The sequence below is a fragment of the Oreochromis aureus genome, linkage group 1 (assembly GCF_013358895.1).
Source record: "Oreochromis aureus strain Israel breed Guangdong linkage group 1, ZZ_aureus, whole genome shotgun sequence".
Lineage (NCBI taxonomy): Eukaryota > Metazoa > Chordata > Actinopteri > Cichliformes > Cichlidae > Oreochromis > Oreochromis aureus.
Genome location: NC_052942.1, coordinates 35525537 through 35545307, shown reverse-complemented (window position 1 = coordinate 35545307; position 19771 = coordinate 35525537). Strand labels below are relative to the sequence as shown.

General features: G+C 38.8%; 1 protein-coding gene across 3 annotated transcripts; it reads left to right on the top strand.

Annotated features, from left to right (window-relative positions):
• Positions 1-5: 5 nt before the first annotated feature.
• On the top strand, positions 6-19078 carry LOC116325600 (homeobox-containing protein 1-like). 3 transcript variants are annotated; one of them, XM_039613173.1, is made up of 10 exons: positions 6-253; positions 5837-6328; positions 8033-8118; positions 8221-8331; positions 10091-10247; positions 10334-10416; positions 10860-10955; positions 11403-11491; positions 12445-12528; positions 12629-19078. In XM_039613173.1, exons 2-10 carry the CDS (start codon positions 5838-5840, stop codon positions 12959-12961), a joined length of 1530 nt encoding a protein of 509 aa, XP_039469107.1. In that variant the 5' UTR covers positions 6-253; position 5837; the 3' UTR covers positions 12962-19078. The 3 variants fall into 3 exon arrangements, with proteins under 3 accessions (XP_039469107.1, XP_031602411.1, XP_039469104.1); XM_031746551.2 differs by having other exon boundaries at positions 11397-11491; XM_039613170.1 differs by having other exon boundaries at positions 7-253; positions 11400-11491.
• The last annotated feature ends 693 nt before the right edge of the window (positions 19079-19771 follow it).

Sequence of the window (19771 nt, the reverse complement as noted above, 5' to 3'; positions counted from 1 at the left end):
TCTAATAAACTGGCAACTCTATTTACTGTACGCTCAGTAAACTGCGACTCCCGTCGTTCTTTGCGTCGGTGTGTCAACATGGCGCCTGTCTGCCGGACAAAAGGCGAATCTGTCTGACGGCGGATTGAAGCCCAATTAGAAGCAGAGGAGACATTTTGGGAAAACTGTCAGTGTCTGTGTGTCCCTGCGCCCCGAGGCGTTAGATATATGGTAAAACAAACATCCGCGGAGGCTCTTGGACTGGAATAATAAGGTAAGTTAAGTCCTCCAGCTCCAACTACTGCTGTCTTCAAACGGTCCTGCCAGGAGCCCGATGCATTTCCTTTTTTCTGTCTGATAACTGCAAACTCCTTAAAAAATCCCCAGTGCCACCGCGGCGGTGTTTTCCCGCGGCGGTTAAGTTTCACACTATCAAAACTGATATTAACGGTTTTGTCTGAAAAATAACGACTCGGGGTCTCATTCGGCGGGTATGTAGTTCTCCAAGAGTCACTTAATAAAAAATAATGTCAACTTTTCCAGTTGCTGTACAATGCTCGCTAATGCGGTGCACAGTGTATTCCAGCAGAGCGTCGTAATTAAGCAGAATAATGAAAGTCATAATAATTGCCTTATTATACTGTGTTTACTAGGAATTAGTTTATAAGATGTATGCCGAATTCATGTATTGTTATCCATTATATGTAAAACGTATTAGGACATCTTCTATCGAGAAGTCAGTGTTTTCCTCGAATCAGGGAAAAAATAAAATCCAGTTTTCTTTAACGCGATTCGGCGTTGAAGTTGACGACCTAAAGACGGACCTCTGCATCGGATTTACCTTAAGACGGGGCTGTTACAGTATAACCTCTGGCAACAACAGTCGACTAGTTGTTTTGTTTGTGTTGCGTTTCAGGTTAAGAATCCAGTTAAAAAGTTTCCTACTGTAATTTAAGGACTTTGTGCATGTGCACAGCTGGCACGCGTCTGCTACCAGTTCATGCCACGTCTGGATAGGACTTTAAGTAGGTCACTGGGTTCAGGAATGGTAATAGTTTTGTCCTAATGTCTTTGACTTTATTTGCTCTACTTGAAGAAAGAAAAGTCATAGTCCACATTTGCGGAGTGTGAAGTTTTGTTTTTTTCAGGGAGATAGTTGGATTTATTTATTTTTTGACTGATTATTATTTAAAAAGATCTGTAGAGTAAAACTTTAATGCCCCAAAGATCCAGGTATCCTACAGTTTTAAGAGGGAATGGTTCAAAATTTGTTTAAGAAATAGCAGATGGAATAAGTAAGAATATGAATTTATTCTCTGAAGCTAAGTTTGGAGAGAGGGCAAACCTTCACCTTGGAGGTAGCATTTGCAACTCAAAGGATGCTAAGGGTTCAAAATGGTCCATGACATTTGTTCCAGATGCTGAAGGTCGCTAAGGGTGACACCAGCAATCTTCGAGCACACCTTGACAGATTTGCCCAGCTTGCTTCTGTTTTTAACACAACGAGAGTGGCAAATCATAGATAATGAAAACAAGGAACTTCCTTAAAAAGAGCAACCGTTGATTTGCTTTTTTTTTTTTTTTTACATGAATCAATCATATTAGGCACTGTTCTTGTCTGCACCTCAAAAAGGAAGTGTGTGCATATGTGTGTTTTCATGTACTCCATACAGTGTTTAGCAGGCATGACACATTGCCAAATACTATTCAATTATCGGTAAATCTGTCTGTACTTGCACACACATCCTGTTATTTATCTGCTGGTTTTGTGACAAAGACTAGCAAAGCTGCACACATCCATTTAAAAACTAAACAGAGTGATATTATTTTATTGGCATTGTGGCGTCTTATGAAGGGCGGATATGATTTTGTTTAAATGCATTGCACAAAAAAAGAACAAGGCAGGAGGGGCCCACAGGAAATCAGAATATCTGATAAAAGGTAAATACAGTGGGTGTTGTATTGAACCGACCCTTTATTAAGTAGGGTTATGAGTTTAATTTAAGTAACACAGAGGTATTAAAGGTTTACCATCAAAATACCTGCAGAATCGTGGACATTATATTATCACATTACAATTATTGATTCTTTGATGTGTATATCATTTTAATGCTTTAACTGGAGATGCTTTTAAATACTTCACATGCCACTGAGTAGCTTTATTGATAATAATACAGCATAATATCACGTAATTTATATTTTTAAAAGCTTCAGAATAATAAGTAATGCAGCTTTAAAATAAATTGTATGGAGTACAAAATGTGGCAAAGAGCAGCATATTGAGTAGAAGCACAGAAAAATACTTAAAGTACAAGTACATTAAAATCCACTTCAGTAAAGTGCTAGAGTACATTTACTGGATACATCTGCTATTTCCTTGTTTTAACAATGATTACAACTGTTGAAGATTAAATTTGGACTGCTTTAACAAGGTACCTTGTCTGTGCTTTACCAGTGTTATCCTTTTACCAAAGTTAGTGTGGTTGCCAGACGGTGTTAACATTTTAATGGCAAACCTCAGCAGGCTGGATGAAAACCCGATATGGAAGCTACAGTTTCAAATACAGCGAATAAATGTTGGTTTCCTGCCTTAATATGGTTTACTGTTAGTGTTCTCTGCTGAAAGGAAAGGTGGATTTTTGGTGGCATTCACTCATGTCTGCTAGGCATTGTTAATTGACCTCTATCTGATTACTTTCTCATTTGCCTCCTCATCACATGTTGTCATTGTCTATTTAAAATTCTGTCTGTCTGTTCCTGACTTTGCAGAGAAGTAGTTCTGTTGCTGATGCCTAATACAAGTAAAAAAAAAAAATCTGTGTTAGCTAAAACTGTTTTTGTGATGTTCTTTTTTTTCTTTCTTTCTTTCTTTCTTTTTTTAAACCTCTTAAAGACCCGCTGGCGACCAGTGATCAGGTCAGGGTTAGATTCAGAGCTGCTCTTTGCATTTTGTAACTTTAATTAGATAAGAAAAGCTATAGTCAATGCAAGAGTCTTCTAGTCTTTCTGAAATCACACTTCTTTGTTACGTAACTAAAATGCAATGCCAACCCTGGTGCTACACCTGAGCAGTTCACTGTTGACCCACTGGATGTTAAGAGAGGTTCAGTTTGAGACTTTAAAGCCAGACTTTTATGAGTTCTGCTAGTTTGCACTTACAGTACATGAAATCTTTGAAAATGCCTTGACTAGATCTTTTTTTTGTTTAAAACTGGAATAAATATAAAAGTCTAAAGTCAGTACTTGGCTTCATGTTTTTTGGTAATCTTCCACTGTTTATGTTAATCTTAGGTTACAAACTGGGGTTGAATCTAGAGAATATGAAGGTTCAGATGTATTTAGTTAGAAGCTTTTTCAACCTTTTTCTTTTAAAGCTATTTTAGTGAGCATGTCTTCCTCGGTTGGACCCCATGTCTCATCCAGTTTTATGTGGATTAGTGAAATTACACCTAAAAATTTTTCACTCTTAAACGCTGAACTTTATCTATCCTTAATTGTCCTTTCTCACATGGGGCACAAGGCACTATATAGTTGCTCCAGAAGCGTTGTCACTACTGGCAGTCCTGGTTCAGGTGAGGGTGATGCCTGGGTGGAGCGTGTAGGAGGGCGTCCACTCGCTCTCTCCGAATTCTCCGGACGATTACTCTTTTTAATTTCTCATACGGGCGCAATGGGACATCGCAAGGACTTTGTACTAGGGAGCTGGCAAGTTAAAGAGCTTTTAATGCTCAATTTGATTGAGTCGGACATTTACGTTCTCACTTACAGCTGCAGTGAATGTGTGAAAGACAGTTCCCCTCAAAATAAACATCTATTTTTAGTATGCACAAAGATCAACTGATTTACCAGTGGTACTTGGTTTCAAGACACATTGTGAAGAATACAAATGTTTCCTTATTTGTTGAATTTGTGTTAAAAGTAAAAAAACACCAAGTATAGCGAACAGACTGTGGATAAAACTTCAGAAATGCTATGCTGAAACAACTGAAAATATGTTTGATTTTTGAATACGCATAATAAAGTGTTGCACAGATCACGATCAGTGATTATCAAATTAAATGAAGTATATAAATAGTTTAGATAATCGTTTTTGTGGTAACGTTTTCTTTATTGATCTTGTGTATCAGTCTAACTTCAGTATGAGTCATCCTCTGCAGCAGGGAGGGAAAGTATGAAGCTTTGCTGCCTGAAATGTAAATTTTTCTTGGCATTCTTCCCAAGATGCACACACACACACATACAAACACACACTCACCCGCAACCTCCCTCTCTTATATCTGTATGTGTTGATATGCCTGCTGACTTTGATTTTCTGCTGTGGCCTGTTTTTCTTCTCTGCGCCAGAAAGAAAAGCACTGAGACAGATGTTTTATCTCTTATTTCTCTGTTTATCTTCCTCTCTTGCTCTCCCGCTTTCCCCCCTCGGTTCAGCCTTGTGACTGTTATGACAGTTTTTTTTCAGAAATGACAAATTCACTGTGCGGTTATAGATAAGAATTAAAATTTAATGCGCCAGGGCTGCATTGAGGGGGGAATGCATCTGATTTAAAAATCATACAATAGCACACAGTGAATTGGGTGAATAACATATTTGTGTAACTTTAAATGATTAGAGGAACCAAAAGCTCATCAGCTGTAATAAAATGCTTATTAAATGTGTAGGAATGCACTTCATATCTGGACAGCAGCTGCTGAGTGGTGACGTCTTACTGTGTGTGTGTGTGTGTGTGTGTGTGTGTGTGTGTGTGTGTGTGTGTGTGTGTGTGTGTGTGTGTGTTGTAAATCTGCAGGCAGGAAGTTACCAGATGTGACTTTACTGGCATTTTTACTGTGATTCTTTCAGAGATGTGAAGCTCATTGTGCAGAAAAAAAGTCTGTAATGAGCTAAAAACTAGCGATTTTCATTTTGTTTTATAAAACTGGCACTATTTATGGAAAGCATTTATTTTTCTGAATAGTCATTTCAAGTTATGCATCCTTTAAACACCTCTAAAGTGTTTAGTACTGTTGTCAGTACATAGAAGCACTACGCATGCCTGCATTGCAAACACTTCACAGCAGTCATGAGGATAGTGTTACTGTGCAGTGGGCACTGATTACTGTCAGCTAGAGGTGGGCGATATAGCCTCAAAATTATATCACAATATTTCATGAAAATGTGCAATAATGATATTTTTCATCATTATTGCACATTTGGACAGTGTTTTATTGATGCTTGTAGCTTGCTGGCAGCAGCATTTATAAGTGTACGCAAATAAAGGGCGTTTTCCATCTCTCTTTTCCAGTGAGCTGCTATCACTGATGACACACTACCTAATCCAAAGTGTGAATCTATTGAAGCAATCTACCAGCAGCAGCAGGGCATTATAGTGCAAGAGTAATGACACAGCATTATATGCAGTGACACGGCATAAGTAAAATGTAAGCCAGTGTTTCTTCTTTTCTTTTTCTTTAAAAAAAAAAAGCTTAACACTTTAGTTTAACCAGAACTGCATCAGTAATTTCCATCTGCCATTTGCTCTTCCCGTCATATGGAGTTCAACTGGCAATGCTCGGTTGAATCATTTGTTTACATTTGGGTTGGACATCACGGGCTACCCGCATATCCTCCTTCCTAGACTGGTTGTTTGTTTGTTGTTTTCACCTTCAGCTGAAACAGTTTTCTTGCTTTTGTTGGAGGTTGTTGAAATAAGGGACTGTAAATGCATGGTGTTGCTATAGCAAAGATATCGTGATATGACACTTTTATTTAATGTTAAAATTTATACCAGTGTTAGCTCAGACAACTCTACTAAACAATGTGATAAAATCATAGTGGTTTGTGAAATTGTAACAGTTTTAAAATAATCTCCTACAGGATGTTCCAGCAGTGTGAGGAGCCTCGCTTCACCATCGAGCAAATTGACCTCCTCCAGAGGCTACGGAGGACGGGCATCACCCAGGCAGAGGTTCTCCATGCGCTGGACACCCTGGATCACCTGGATCGGCAGCATGGGCACAAGTTGACCCATAAACCTTCCTATGTACCACCCTCGTCTTCCAGCACTGTCGCCGCCTCTTCTTCCATGACTTCTACCGCCACTCAGACAAGTTTTCCCAACAACCGCCTCTCATTGTCCCCTAATAACAACTTTGACACCACCTCCCCACCTCTGCCTGTTCCAGTAGCCTCACCTAATACCATAACAGCAGTAGTGCCAAACGGTTTGGTTGCTGTTACCAATGGGAAGCTTTCACCACCCCGGTTTCCTCTTGGTGTGGTTAGCGCTACTGTAACCACACCAGGGTATGCGTTTGAAGCCAGTGAAGAGGACATAGATGTTGATGAAAAGGTGGAGGACTTGATGAGGTAAGAACAGCCCTTATAATGGCAGGTAAAACCAGGGCACACCAGCTAAGAGCAGATTAGGTGTTCTAGAAAGTTATTTTGGAGGTTGTTTTTCAGGGTGTGTATTCAGACAACAGGATTAGGAAACAGCTTTTTTTATTGTTTTATTTTGTATTAAATGTTAACTACAAGAGACAGCAATGATTGTATTTCCCTTTCAAAGACTCACAAAGGTGATATTTCTGGCTTATTGAAAGGGTTAGTTTAAATGAAAGACTTCAAGACTGAGGAGTAACTGGCTGGTTTGCCAGATCTACATCTAGCAAACTTAGGTAATAAAGCACAGCAGACAAGTGCTTTGTTAAGTGTTTTTGTCTGGTACTCCATGTTGTAAATGCCAGTAGACCAGCTTTCCCTTGATTCAATAAAATAACACCTAGAAATGTGTTTTTTATAAAATTGTTTTACCGGTACTTTTGAAATGCATGCATGTAATACTTGCATGTACACTGAATTGGCCTGAAGTAAAAAGTAAAATCATCAGAGCAAGAAGATAATTTTAGCCAATTGTTATCTTAAACAATATAACATCAGACACTAGATAAACTTTGAAAAAATTAAATTAACCTTTAGGTTAGCCTTAAGAAGAAAGACAGTGTAGGTTTCCGAGGGGTTTGTAGTTATAATGTATGTACAACGTAGATTTAACACAGAAGTATAAATCCGATGTGAAAAACCCGTATAGAGCCTGATGTCTGTATCTGAGGTGCTTAGATTCAAAAGTTTAAGGCGTGTCCTCATTTTTGTTTAGGACAATACAGATGGTGTTGCAATAATCTGTGACACTGTCTATATTCAGGCTTTGTTTATCCCTGATCACAGAAATGCGTCTATATACAGCCGTGGGTATATTTGCTTTTTCTTATGTCATCGTGGATTTGATGCTCCACTTAAACACCGCCAGTTAACTATTGTCATACTTCAACTGTTGCCCTGCAAAGACGTTGATGTATTTGTTGTGGTCCAGTATCTTCTGTTATCGTGTAAAGTATAGGGTTTTGTATATGTTTGTAATGTGTCACCTGTAAATAAACTGGAAAAGTCAGCAAAGGAGGAACCTGTATGTATGATATTTAGATAGTCGGCCCTGGTAATGAGGGACAGAAAAGTGACTCTTGCCAACCAACTGCATTTAGTGCTACAAAGATTATAACACTATTTTCTTTAGTTTACTGCAAAAACAATAATAATTTGGAATTCAGATAGGTGCATGTTGCTTTTAAAGACACATGTACAGTAATTTGTAGCAGCAGAGGGTATGTGTTAATACAGAGGGTCCTGATTCCTGACAAGGCTGCTTGTAGCTCACTCTGAATATGAATATGATGTGATGATTGCTGCCAAACAAACACTCACACATACAAAATGAACACGAGTACACACATCCAGTCTAGTGCCTCTCATCTGCAGTCTGCAGCCAGACGGCAGCAATCAGCAGTATTGATTTGAAGATGTGTGAAAATGAAATCAAAGGAGAAGGAGAGCAAGAAATATTACAGCAGCACACATTCAGGTACAACAGCCTGTAATGTATATCTGAACTGCAGACAGTTACATCTGGTATAAGTATAGTGATTGTTGTGTTGCCTTGTGTTAATTAATACCAGGCTTGTAATGCTGAAGATTTAAATATGTGTTGTACTTTTTTCGTCTCCCTTCTTGTAGGAGGGACAGTGCTGTGATCAAGGAAGAGATTAAATCCTTCCTGGCGAATCGACGTATATCCCAAGCTGTGGTTGCTCAGGTAACAGGTGAGTATAAATTTAATCTGTCTGCTAAAACACAAGCAGAAATGTTGGTGTGTGAACAAGCACCAGACCCCCACAAGTGTGACTCTGGTCCCGTTCCTCCAGGGATCAGTCAGAGCCGGATCTCCCACTGGCTCCTACAGCAGGGATCAGACCTCAGCGAGCAGAAGAAGCGAGCTTTCTTCCGCTGGTACCAGCTGGAGAAGACCAATCCTGGTAACAACTCATTTCTCCAACAGCTCCACATTTCTCATAAAACTTTTCTCTAACTTTTCCACCTGTGGAAAAAATACTGTAAAATAAAACAGTAGGAGGGAGTTTATTAATAACTAGTGTGCTGCTTTGAGTGTGTGACTCACTGTGCTTGAGCATGAGCGGAAAGATTTTTTTTTTTTTTAGGCTTAATCAGAATCAGAGATCTTTAGACTCGAGTCAAAACACTAATATTGAATATTTAAAATTACAAAAGAAGCTTACAACCAGTAATAGATCAATAATAAATAATCACACTTTGGATTAAAAGGTTCACAGTAAAACAAAACAACAGACGAGTACAATTAATTGAGAGACAAAACTGGTAAAGCAGAAGACGACAAATTTAAATTGAACAATTACTAAAGCATTCACTCTAAAGGGAGCATTGTAATGAATTCCAGGTGGTCTAAGCATAGAAGAGTTCTGCCAAGCTCAGACGACTTGAGGGACTTGCAGTGATAGATAGTATCAGTGTAAATTCTTTTGTAAGAAAAGAAAACTTGTTTTTTTGGGTTTTTTTTTTTTACATTTTAGGAATCTTGAGAAGGCTACAGTTATGGAAATAAAGTGTGGAATAAACAATGGCTACATTGTGTTAAACATGAGATCAGCATATTGGAATGTACAGAATGAAAAACAGTGCAGTCTACTTCTAGTTAGCATGTGACCTCCCTATAGGGAAAACAAACTATCGTGGTGCTTCTTCCAGATATTATGACTCTTATCTGCGTTATTGGCTTGTTACTGTAAAGTACTGATTCCCAGTTGGTCTGAAAAAAAAAATACAACTTAAGAATTAAGAATGTAGTTGACCTGTCCCTGAAAGCAGGCTCAACAAGCTCTGTCTAACCATCAACTCAGAGTTTCCCATTCCAAAAAGGCTGATCACAGTAAGTTCAAACAACTTAACAACTAAATAAAGCATGTTCACCCTCAGTTAAGCGTGTGCGTGAGAAGAGACAGTTAGCCATCATCAATGTGCCGATACCAGGATTCACCATGGCAACGCGTAAATACGTAGTGGAGCCTCCATTTTAATCCGGTGGAGCAATATGATTATGTTTCAGTGTTACAACCATATCAGAGATCTTTGTAAGGAGTTACAATTACTAAGTGTTAAGTGATAGTAGCTGTTTCAAGTTATAACATATGTTAACATTAATGTAAGCATATTAAAAGAAATGTGTAAGCTTTTATAGCGCTATCTACATGCTAATCAGCTAGATTTGAGATATTTCAGTGTTATCTGGGAAGGATGAGCAATATCAAATAATAAATACAGATTGTGCTGGGCCAACAAAAGTCCAAAACAGATGCAGATCGGATGAGCTGGATCTGGATACAGAGCCTGGACTGGCTTGAATCCATGATCCTCTCTGCAGCTGCATATTGAAAAATAAATGCTTTAAAATACATTTAGTTCAGAATGTTAAAGTCCTTTCAGCCTCATCTGAAAGTTAGAAGTTAGTTATTCACATCATCACCAGCTCTGACAGACATTTTTCTATCAACGTGACCAACTATGACAAATAGTTAGTGATCATTGATCAGTGTATTATGTGTCTAAAGATTTATTCAGAGACAAAAGTTTGATTTAGACAGTGATTTCTATGGTAATGTACAGTAAATGCTTCCAGTGGCACGAAACTGACTTCCAGAACCTACTGACTTACAGAACCTAGTAAATCTCACTGATCTTGTGTCATGTTTGATGCTCCAGGTGCTACTCTGGCAATGCGAGCCACCCCCTTAGCACTGGAGGAGGTGATGGACTGGAATCAAGCTCCTCCTACATTTGGTTCGGCCCCCGGTGGCTTCCGTCTGCGACGAGGGAGCAGATTTACCTGGAGGAAGGAGTGTCTGGCTGTCATGGAGGGGTGAGGATGAGTAGGGGTACTGATGTAGAATTGTAGAACTGATGTAAGAAGAAGTGATAGTAACAAAGTGCAATGTGTATCTGCAGCTATTTCAATGATAACCAGTATCCTGATGAAGCCAAGAGAGAGGAGATTGCCACTGCCTGCAATGCTGTCATACAGAAACCAGGTACAGTCTTACTGGTGAAAGGTTGTGAATTGCATCCCAAATTAAGTGTTAGTGATTGGGGAAACCAATTATTAGATTTGCTATTTAGTATAAATATGTTAACTACTTCTTTGGCTTAATATGTATTTATAAATTAGAAGAATTACAGGATCCCAAACTTAACTTGCTTTACGATGCAGTTAGAAAAATTATGTGCTAGACTGATTCTGTCTTTCTGTTCAAAGTTAAAAGTTCTCACTGTCATCATTGGAATTCCATACAATTTTAAAAACACTTGAGATTCAGATGGCTGTTGTCCATAAATAAAACTGACTTTTCATTGTTTTAAGATATATGGAGGGCTTGAATGCACTTTAATAAACAAACGCAGTTACAGACTGAATGAATCTGGTGTGTGTGTGTGTGTGTGTGTGTGTGTGTGCGCGCGCGTTTGTGTGTTACAGGAAAGAAGCTGTCTGATTTGGAGAGGGTAACATCCCTGAAGGTCTACAACTGGTTTGCTAACCGCCGCAAAGACATCAAGAGGCGTGCTAATATTGGTAATATCTACGTGTGTGTGTGTGTGTGTGTGTGTGTGTGTGTGTGTGTGTGTGAGTGAAAGAGAGATAAACGTTAGATGTTTTACCTTACATTATGGTTTCGTGTAAATAAATAAAGAACCAACAGGAAATCACTTGTACTGTATCTATGTGCTTAAGAGAATTATGTGCAAGTAGCTCACACAAGAGCTTGTGTTTCACTTTAACAGAAATCCTAATTGTGTGAGGTTCTTTTTCTGTGTCACCCAGTTCACACTAGTCATGCTGGTCATCACAATAGACAGTGTTAAATTTCTCGCACACCTGAAGAGGAAACAGGATGTTGTTTTCTTTCCGAGAAGAGCAGCTTCTGAATAGTTGAATCACTGTTGTTCTTATTTTGAGTGTGTTGCTGTTTTGTTGCTGAGTCGATATGCTATGATGACGTTTGTGTTTTTGAAGAAGCAGCCATCTTGGAGAGTCATGGCATCGAGGTTCAGAGTCCAGGAGGTCAGTCAAACAGCGACGACGTGGATGGCAACGACTTCCCTGACCAGGTACGCAAATTCCTACATCTTAATGTCTGAACACAGAAACACAAACCCCCTTAAAAGAACAAAGCAGGAATTCTGTATTTTTAAAGTTAATTGCCTCTCTGATTTTCCCCATGAGAACTGTCCTGGTCTCCATAATTTTTTTTCAAGGGGCTCTGCATAACCTCAATAAGCCATTGTTATTAATGACACCCACAGCTGTTGCAGTTGTGATTATGTTGCTCACTTGTGCACAGTTTGTGTTTATGCTAGAGTTTTGCTTCTCAACACTTGTGTTGGACTGTCGTATGTACCGTATATCTTGTGCCTTCAACAACTCTGTATAACTACAATGACAACTGCCACAATGTTGACTAATTATGTAGAAAGCATGTAGCAGTTCTGCGTCTTTGCTCTGTAAATCTGTGGATGACTAGTTTATAACGTTAGCAAATTACTTGATAAGCCCAAGGCCTATGGATGAAATGGCCTACCTAATCCTTTCAAGACCGTGTTCTCCCACATGAAACGGCTTGCTTGTAATCCGTGTTACAGGGACACTACATTTAGCAAGTATTTGCTAAAGAAAGAAAGCTCAGGGTCAGATTTGGTGCTGAAAACTGAAACGTTTGTCACAGTCCTTCACACAGAAATCACTCTACAGATTGTTAGAGGCAACAGAGTGTTGGCGATCTTCTTTATTTACAGTCGGTCCATACTAAGGCAATAAAAAGTGTTTGACACATGAAAAAATAGCAAAACACAAATTTAACTCGCTCGTATTGCTCCAATATGAGGAGGTCTCAAGGAATCCCTCTGATAAGGTGACTTAGCGTGGGAATTTGTTCATAGTGCTTGTATGTTTAATAAAAATTAATGTTTGGCCCCAGTGTGTGAATGATTAAAATCACAGGAATATATGGTGACACTGATAACTTGCCTCTCCCCTGTATAACTTGTTTGCTGGTTTCTCACAGGGCTGTGAGGTGTCCTTATTTGATAAGAGAGCTTCAGCAAGGCAGTTCAGTTTCAGTCGAGCTGACCTGTCCTCTCCAACCCAGGTACAGCTGGAGCACATCTACACCCGCCTTACATTTATCAGCGATTCCACACGGAGCTACAGATCCACTCAACCTTCTTTTTTCTTATCCCCTCACTCAGGTTCCCACACTGCTTCCCAGCTGGTTTTCTGCCCTGGGTAGAGGGGGCGTGTCTGGACAGAGGGCCACATCTCTGATTGGTCGCTCCCTAATATCAGGCGCGGTTCCTCAGATGGAAGGTTCCAGACTAACAGGTGTTTCCTGGTCCCCTCCTTCCCCCTCTCTCCAGGACGAGCCCACAGTTCACAGTGCCCTGTCCGAGCCCCAGGATCCAGTCAGTTTGGAGAAGGCGGCGGCGGTGAGTGACAGCAGCCCGGCGGTAACCAATCAGGGGGATGGCGCAGGGTGCAGCATGGGGAATGACATCAAGACGGAGACTCTGGAGGACGACTGAAAGGAGGGGCAGATATCAGAGCTGTCGGAGCGATAAACAGGTGTCATTATATGCAAGCAGATTTTATAGGAATGTAATAATAAGTGGAAAAAAATGACCAAAAGTCGTGTAAAGTCCAACCCTGAGATACCTCCCAACCCTACCTCCAACCACCAACCTGCTCTGCTACGCTCGTATAGGCATTATTAGTGTATTATAATTATAATATTAACAATAAGCTTTTATTTGTTAGTGTTCCCCAGCAACCTGTGGAAAATTTAAAGTGTACCTAAAAACAAATCCAGCAAAGAAAGTGAAATAGGACGCACCTATAAGGGAACACATGCTGTAGCAGTCCGTTTTCTTTGTTGACTTGTTTATGTTGAGGCATTTTAAATCTTCCATAGAAGGCTGATAAACAGGACTTTCATGCATTGTGCAGATTTTCTTGGAAAACTGCTTTTTTCACAGCAGGACAACACTGTATTTGACATGGAATTCCAAACGTTTCAGGGTCTTGCACTGTGATCACAACACAACTGAACAGCCTCAAAAGATAAATGCGTTCATTTTAGTTTATATTACTGATAGTTATAAAGTGTTGCAGCACATTTCATCACAGTTCTTTATATTTTAAATTTTATATTTAATCTTAGGGTCACAGCATATAAGTAATCTCTCTCTGGGCCCAAAATGACTGAAAAATGTTTAAGAAAAAAAGAGAGAAAAACAGTATGAGCTTCCCCTGCCTGATAAGATAAACTCAATGTGTAGAAGCAGCGAAAGGCCATAATGATTGAAAACCCGATAATGCAATTTTTGTCATTACTAAATCTTTCAGAATTTATTGTTTTTACAGATTTTACTTGTATTTGTGTGGTTAATTATATGCAGTAAGTTTATATTGAAAATTCAGCCGCCTGAGGTTTTCAGGCACTAATTTGGACTTAAATGTGATTTATTTCTATTTACAATAGTGAAATTACCCTTTATAAATATTTAAATACTGTGAATTTAGTAGCATTTAAAGTAATTAGGGCCTCAGTTTCCAGTGAGAATTTAAATCCTGTGTGGCTTTACTTTGCTTCCAAATCGATAACAAGTTTTTTTTTTATTTAGTTTTTTTGTTTTGTTTTTTGAGAGAGTTGTATAAAAACTAGAAACCTGGGCGTCCTTGTGACCGGGTGATGTTTATTCATTCGTACCCAGTTACCTGCTGGATTATATAATTAATAATCAACACATATCATTCAGCTGAGAGGAAGTCAGTAGTGTCATAAAGCTGTTTAAATACTAAAGATTAAAATGTAAAGTGAATAAATACAGATGGGTGATAAATTAAAGGAAACTGAACCAGTGACCCCTACAGTGTTAGGATCCAGTTTGGGCCTATTTGTCCCTGTAGCGGGAAAGGTCACAATAACTCTACTTTCCTAATAAGGGTGTTCTCTTCCAGGCTGGCAGTGCATTGTATCTTTAGGCATGCACTGTGCATATAGCTTTCAGACGTGCTTTAAGTTTTTCTAAACATGATCTTAAAATACGGTTTAGATGAAGCAGATTCTATCTTTTTATTTTTATTTTTTTTTTAAATGGTTATTTTTTGAGGTGCAAACGCAAGTATGTTTGGTGTTAATGTCACTGGCTGGAGGCCATTGAGTGGTAAACATTTGGTGCTTGGAAAGCAGCTGTGGCTGAGAGAGCCAGTCATTTACCGATTGGAAGATAAGTGGTTCAGTTTGCATGTTCAGTTGTCCTTGGGCAAGATGCTGAACCCCTTATTAACAGATTTGAGATGTTCAATACGGGTGCTGATATGATATTTAGTAATGCAAAAAACCTGATATTCCGACTATATTGGCCCATATGTTTTTTCTTTCTCTAACATTTGTTGTGTAGCTATTTATTTATGCTCTGCACTTCTCAGCTCGGATCAGCTGGTTTTTGTGTTTGCGGTGTTCCAAACATACGTATTTGAAACGTATTTGCTGTTGTAAGTCCTGATGCGATAGATCGGTAAGTGGCTAATATCATTGCCCCCGATGTATCTATCAGAGTGCGAGTGTTTGCACCATATTCTTAAAGGCCTAGAGTGTGGAAGCACTATATGAATACAGGTCTATTTAACGTTCACCAGTTTGGCAGTGTTGGGTTGTGCTTATTTTGTGTTAGCCGATGAACAGAAAAAAAAATGAGCCAAGAAAACAACTTTTCCTTTTTTAGGCTTTTGAAAACAGAAAGCAGACTCTTGTAAGCTGTGAAGTCATCAGACTGTCACCAGAATTACCCTCATTTAGCACCTATGGGAGATTGTGGGCTAGTTAGAGAGCGCTCTGAAAACACCAAATGAGAGAATATGTTTTGGAGGAATGCTGTTTATCCCTCTAGTAGAGTTTTAGAAATTTGGAGAATCACTGAATTTCCAGCACATGAAGGGTCAACACCTTGACATGACATTGGGTTTTTCCTTTAATTTGTTACCCATCTTTCTATGTGTGTGTGCGTAGACACACAGACTATACTTATATATAGTATATGTACCCAAATCCATTTCTTTATACACTATATAGACATATTAGCTTCAAATGAGAGAAACTATCAGTATGAGTCTTATCATGTTGGTGAAAGGCGAGTGAAACATTAGCCAAAGTATTAAGTTTTAAAATTTTGTGTATTTTCTGAGTCTATGATAATCATGGATGAAACTGTGTGTTTGAGATATGCTAATCAAAGACACATCAGATGTGTCAAAAACTATTTCAAGCAAAATGCATCGTTTTTATATTCTTTTTCAGGTATATCTGTGTTTGTGCTCGATATGCCATGTGTTCAAAACACACACTGTCACTTTTAAGATGTATTTTCATTTTGAATGACACTTAATTTGTTTATGGTGCTTTGAGTCCTTGTTGAAATATTTCACTAGTCACTAAGACTGACTGACAGGCCAGAGGAGGTTAATTCTTTTGAAATGACCATAAGAAGAAATCTCCTTTAATAATAATTTAAAAAAAAACAACTAAATATTTGATTGAGGTAAAATTGAGGATATTTAAGGTTAGTACAGCCATTGTAGAAGTCTAAGAGATTTTTAACTGTTTAACATTTTCAACATGAAATTTACTAAACCTTTCAATTTTAAATGTATTTTTAAAAACTGAAGGCATGGAAGCGTCTAATCTGCCATAATTTAACTGTCTAAGTCAGATACACTCCTCGGTCTTCACATCTGGGTTCAAAACACCCAAGACAATAATGGCGAAGAAGTCCAAATGTGGGTGACGTCACAGCGATGCCGTCCGTCTTTACTAAACTGCTCGTGGTTTATATTGTCAAAGCTCCAGAACCCCAAAATAATTTCCAGATCAGTTCTGTAGTGAATACAAAATCATCCACTGGTCAAAAGTGAGTAAGGGCTCTGGGGCTTTTGGTTTAAACGCCAGCCTAGTCATGCACTCCCAAAATGATCTGCACACTAAGCACCGTGCTCGGAGCGTTTCAACCACACTAACTGAAATGTCATAGTGATCCAAGCTTTGTACGTACATCCTGTTCCACCAGAGTCGAGGAGGAGATATGGCTGCTTAATGTTCCGCTGAGGAACATTAAGATAATTGAAAGATATACGGTCACAAGTATGTCTGCCTTTTAGTGTCGGGGTGGAAGGATCCAGGATTTTAACTGAAGATTTTGACAAAATTTTGGCCGAAAATAAGCCCAAGTTTGTGGGCGAGAAAAGCAAAACAACGAGTTAAAATACGCTAAAAAAAGGATGACTGCAGTCTCCAGTATGAGCAACACACACATAGACAGACACTTACCCACCTTTAAAACAAAATAAAAAAAGTGAGTGCAGCTCAGTAGGGGATCACTGCTGACACTATCATTCAACACTATCAGTCCAGCTCTTACGTTTGCTTACCTTTTACAGCTGACACTAAAACCTTCTCAAAGGCTAAAACATTAATAATACTACAGTGCAGTGTAACACTTGATAGAAACCTAAATGCTTATGAAGGTGCAGCACACCTCAGCTTCATGTTGAAGTGCCTCATTTTTCTCAGCGCATTAACAGAGGATCAGTGCACGAAGACGACTTCTACAATGGCTGTACATTTTTAACCGTACTACAGCTAATGCAGGCGAGCTAATAACATGATGTTCTGTTACACTAAAGCGGCTTCATTAAACCGGTTCATCGTCACCAGGTGCTTTACAGGCTAAGCTACTAGTTCAGAGTTTAAAAACTCAACATATATACCTCGCTCCCTCCCATTCAGCTATAAGCTACTCCCCGCAGGTTTGTCCACAGCTGCTTCAATGTGAATCAAAGCTTCAAACTAACTGTCGAGCTGATTTGTGTCAGTCCCGTCTGGATCAAACTGTGACAAGGCCGTAAAGATGATTCACGCTGGCTGACAACAGAAGTGTCAGCGGCTTTTCAAAAGGGAAATTTCTCCTCAAACTAGAGCCAGTAAATATCGCATTTAAAGGGAATTTACTCATTTATGAGCTCCAACGTCCACCAGGGTCCATAAAATACGAAATAGTCTCTTTGTCATTCTGGTGGATTTCAGTGTTTCGGGCTAAATGTCTGAGAAACTTTGTGGCGTGGTGGAGGATTTCTTTAATTGTGCGGCAGCAGAGCTGTCCTGGGTGTCTTTGCTTTAAGCATTTGAGACATTATTAGTCAGTTATGTAGCTTTCTGTCATTTAATGATTTACACCAAAATTTACAAACCCATCAAAGGGTTACAGATCGTTTATTTCGTTTTTTTCTTTTTAATCTGCTAAGCAGAAGCCTTTCTGAAATGAATCTATGGATTCATTTAGGCCATTGTGCTATTTTGAGATTATTCTTTTTTGCCTTCATGGTCTTCTCATGACATTGCATTTTGGAGGTCTGAAGCAGCGAGTTAGTGTGAGTTTGTGTCATTTTAGCTATTTTGTACATAAAAAAAAAAGGGAAAAAAACTGCAAATGAAAAATAAAGGCAAGGCCACCATCCTAGTTTGATTAGCCATCGCGGTTTAATAAAACGATTGGATAGATAAATCTGAGGTGCATCTAACAGTGTCAATAATTTGTTAAGCACCACCAGGAGACCTTACAAAATTGAGAGTAAACACTGATTTAAACATTAAGAAATAAGCTAAACTTCCTTACATAAAGAACCCATATTTGCTTCTAATAACAAAAACCTCACAGTCTTTTCTGGTGTTTGCCGTGCTTTTGTTTGTGTCTGTTTTGATTTAAATGAACTCTCTTTGTGCCAGAAACTGCCTAATACACCTAAAGTTCTCATGAAATAAAAAACAGTAGGACAGAAACAGAAAAGCCTTGGCTCGTGCTGCTCTGTCAGGCCATTCATGCTGCGTCTTTCCATCTGCCTTCAGTCCTCTGTTGCCTTGTTGAACTGTTTTTGTTTGTTTGTTTTTTGGAACATCTACCTGTGCATATGTTTGGCACTGACTACACCGTGACTCGTTTTTACCTGTGCCATATCCCACCGTCACTTTGGCCGGTGGTCCACACAGTACAACAAATACTTTCAACAGGAAAGTTTGGATGTGAGATTCTTCCTTTAATAAAATCAGGGTGCACGTTAAGGTTGTGAGTTGATTTGAGACTGATGCCTCTCATGTGAGGTGCTTTCATTCCTCCTTCATTGCTCAGTGTTGTGATATGCAGTTTCACGTTTAAAGAGTTAAAAAAAAAAAAAAGCTGTTTTTTTTTATTAAGGTTAAAAACACATCTATCATTTATGTGGTCGACGTGAAATGGAGACGCTCCAGTGTTGATGTTCTCATGTAATCAGCCAGGAGGAAAACAAGCAGTGGTTGCCATTTCACTGTGGCAATAAGCTCTTCAATAAATCTCTGTAAAATGAAAAATATCAAACCTCAGCAGGATCTTTGTTGTATCAGTTTAAATTGATTTTTCTTTGTTTATTTGCTTCTTTTCTATTTCAGGATTTAGTGCCTTTTTTGGACAGTAGACTGTTCTGTAATCGCTATGTGGAAACTCTACATAGGCCTTTTGTTACTTTTTCATCTGTTGGATAAACCTTATGTTATATTTAAGGTGTGTTTTTATTGATATTCTATTTACAAGGGAATAAAAACTGATCAGACTCCATCAGTGTGCTGCTGTGCTTTCTTTACCTTCTCATCTCACTACAGTATATTTAAGGCATATATCGGTGTCATTTGAGACTTTGGATGAAATCTTCTGTAACTAGTGAGCAAACTATTAAGATATAAATGGGTTCAAGTCATCAGGTTTGACCTGAGTGTCTGCTCTTGTCACTATACAGTCTGAAGCAACACTTTAAGTTACATTTTGAAAAACAAAACCAGCACATGTAAAAGAATTTGACATCCAAATAAGGTCATCTGCTTCCTGAGGGCCAAGAGGTTGTGTTTAGATTGCTGCCACATTTCCCAAGTAGTCATTTGTGATACTGAAACTGGAAAAAATAACCCCACTGATCTAAAAGATGTGTAAAACTGCTTTGTGTAATTGCATTATGAGTACAGTGTGATCTGTGCCTGCGACCACGGGAGAAAACTAATGAGTATGTGCAGTGGGCCGGACAACAAAGGAAACCAGAAAATAGGAAAACTTACCTTGTTTGTCCATAAGTTTTGTTTTTCCTTTTCCCAGTTCAATGAAACTAGCGTGAAACACTCATACCATTATGATTTAAGCATTTTGCTCTTGAAGTGCTGCAAATATGCGTTTTCCCACTTGAGCCCTGCCCAATGACACGAAATAGGCAAAATGCTCAGTTCTGCAGTCTTACGGCTTTAATAATAAATAAATAATTAG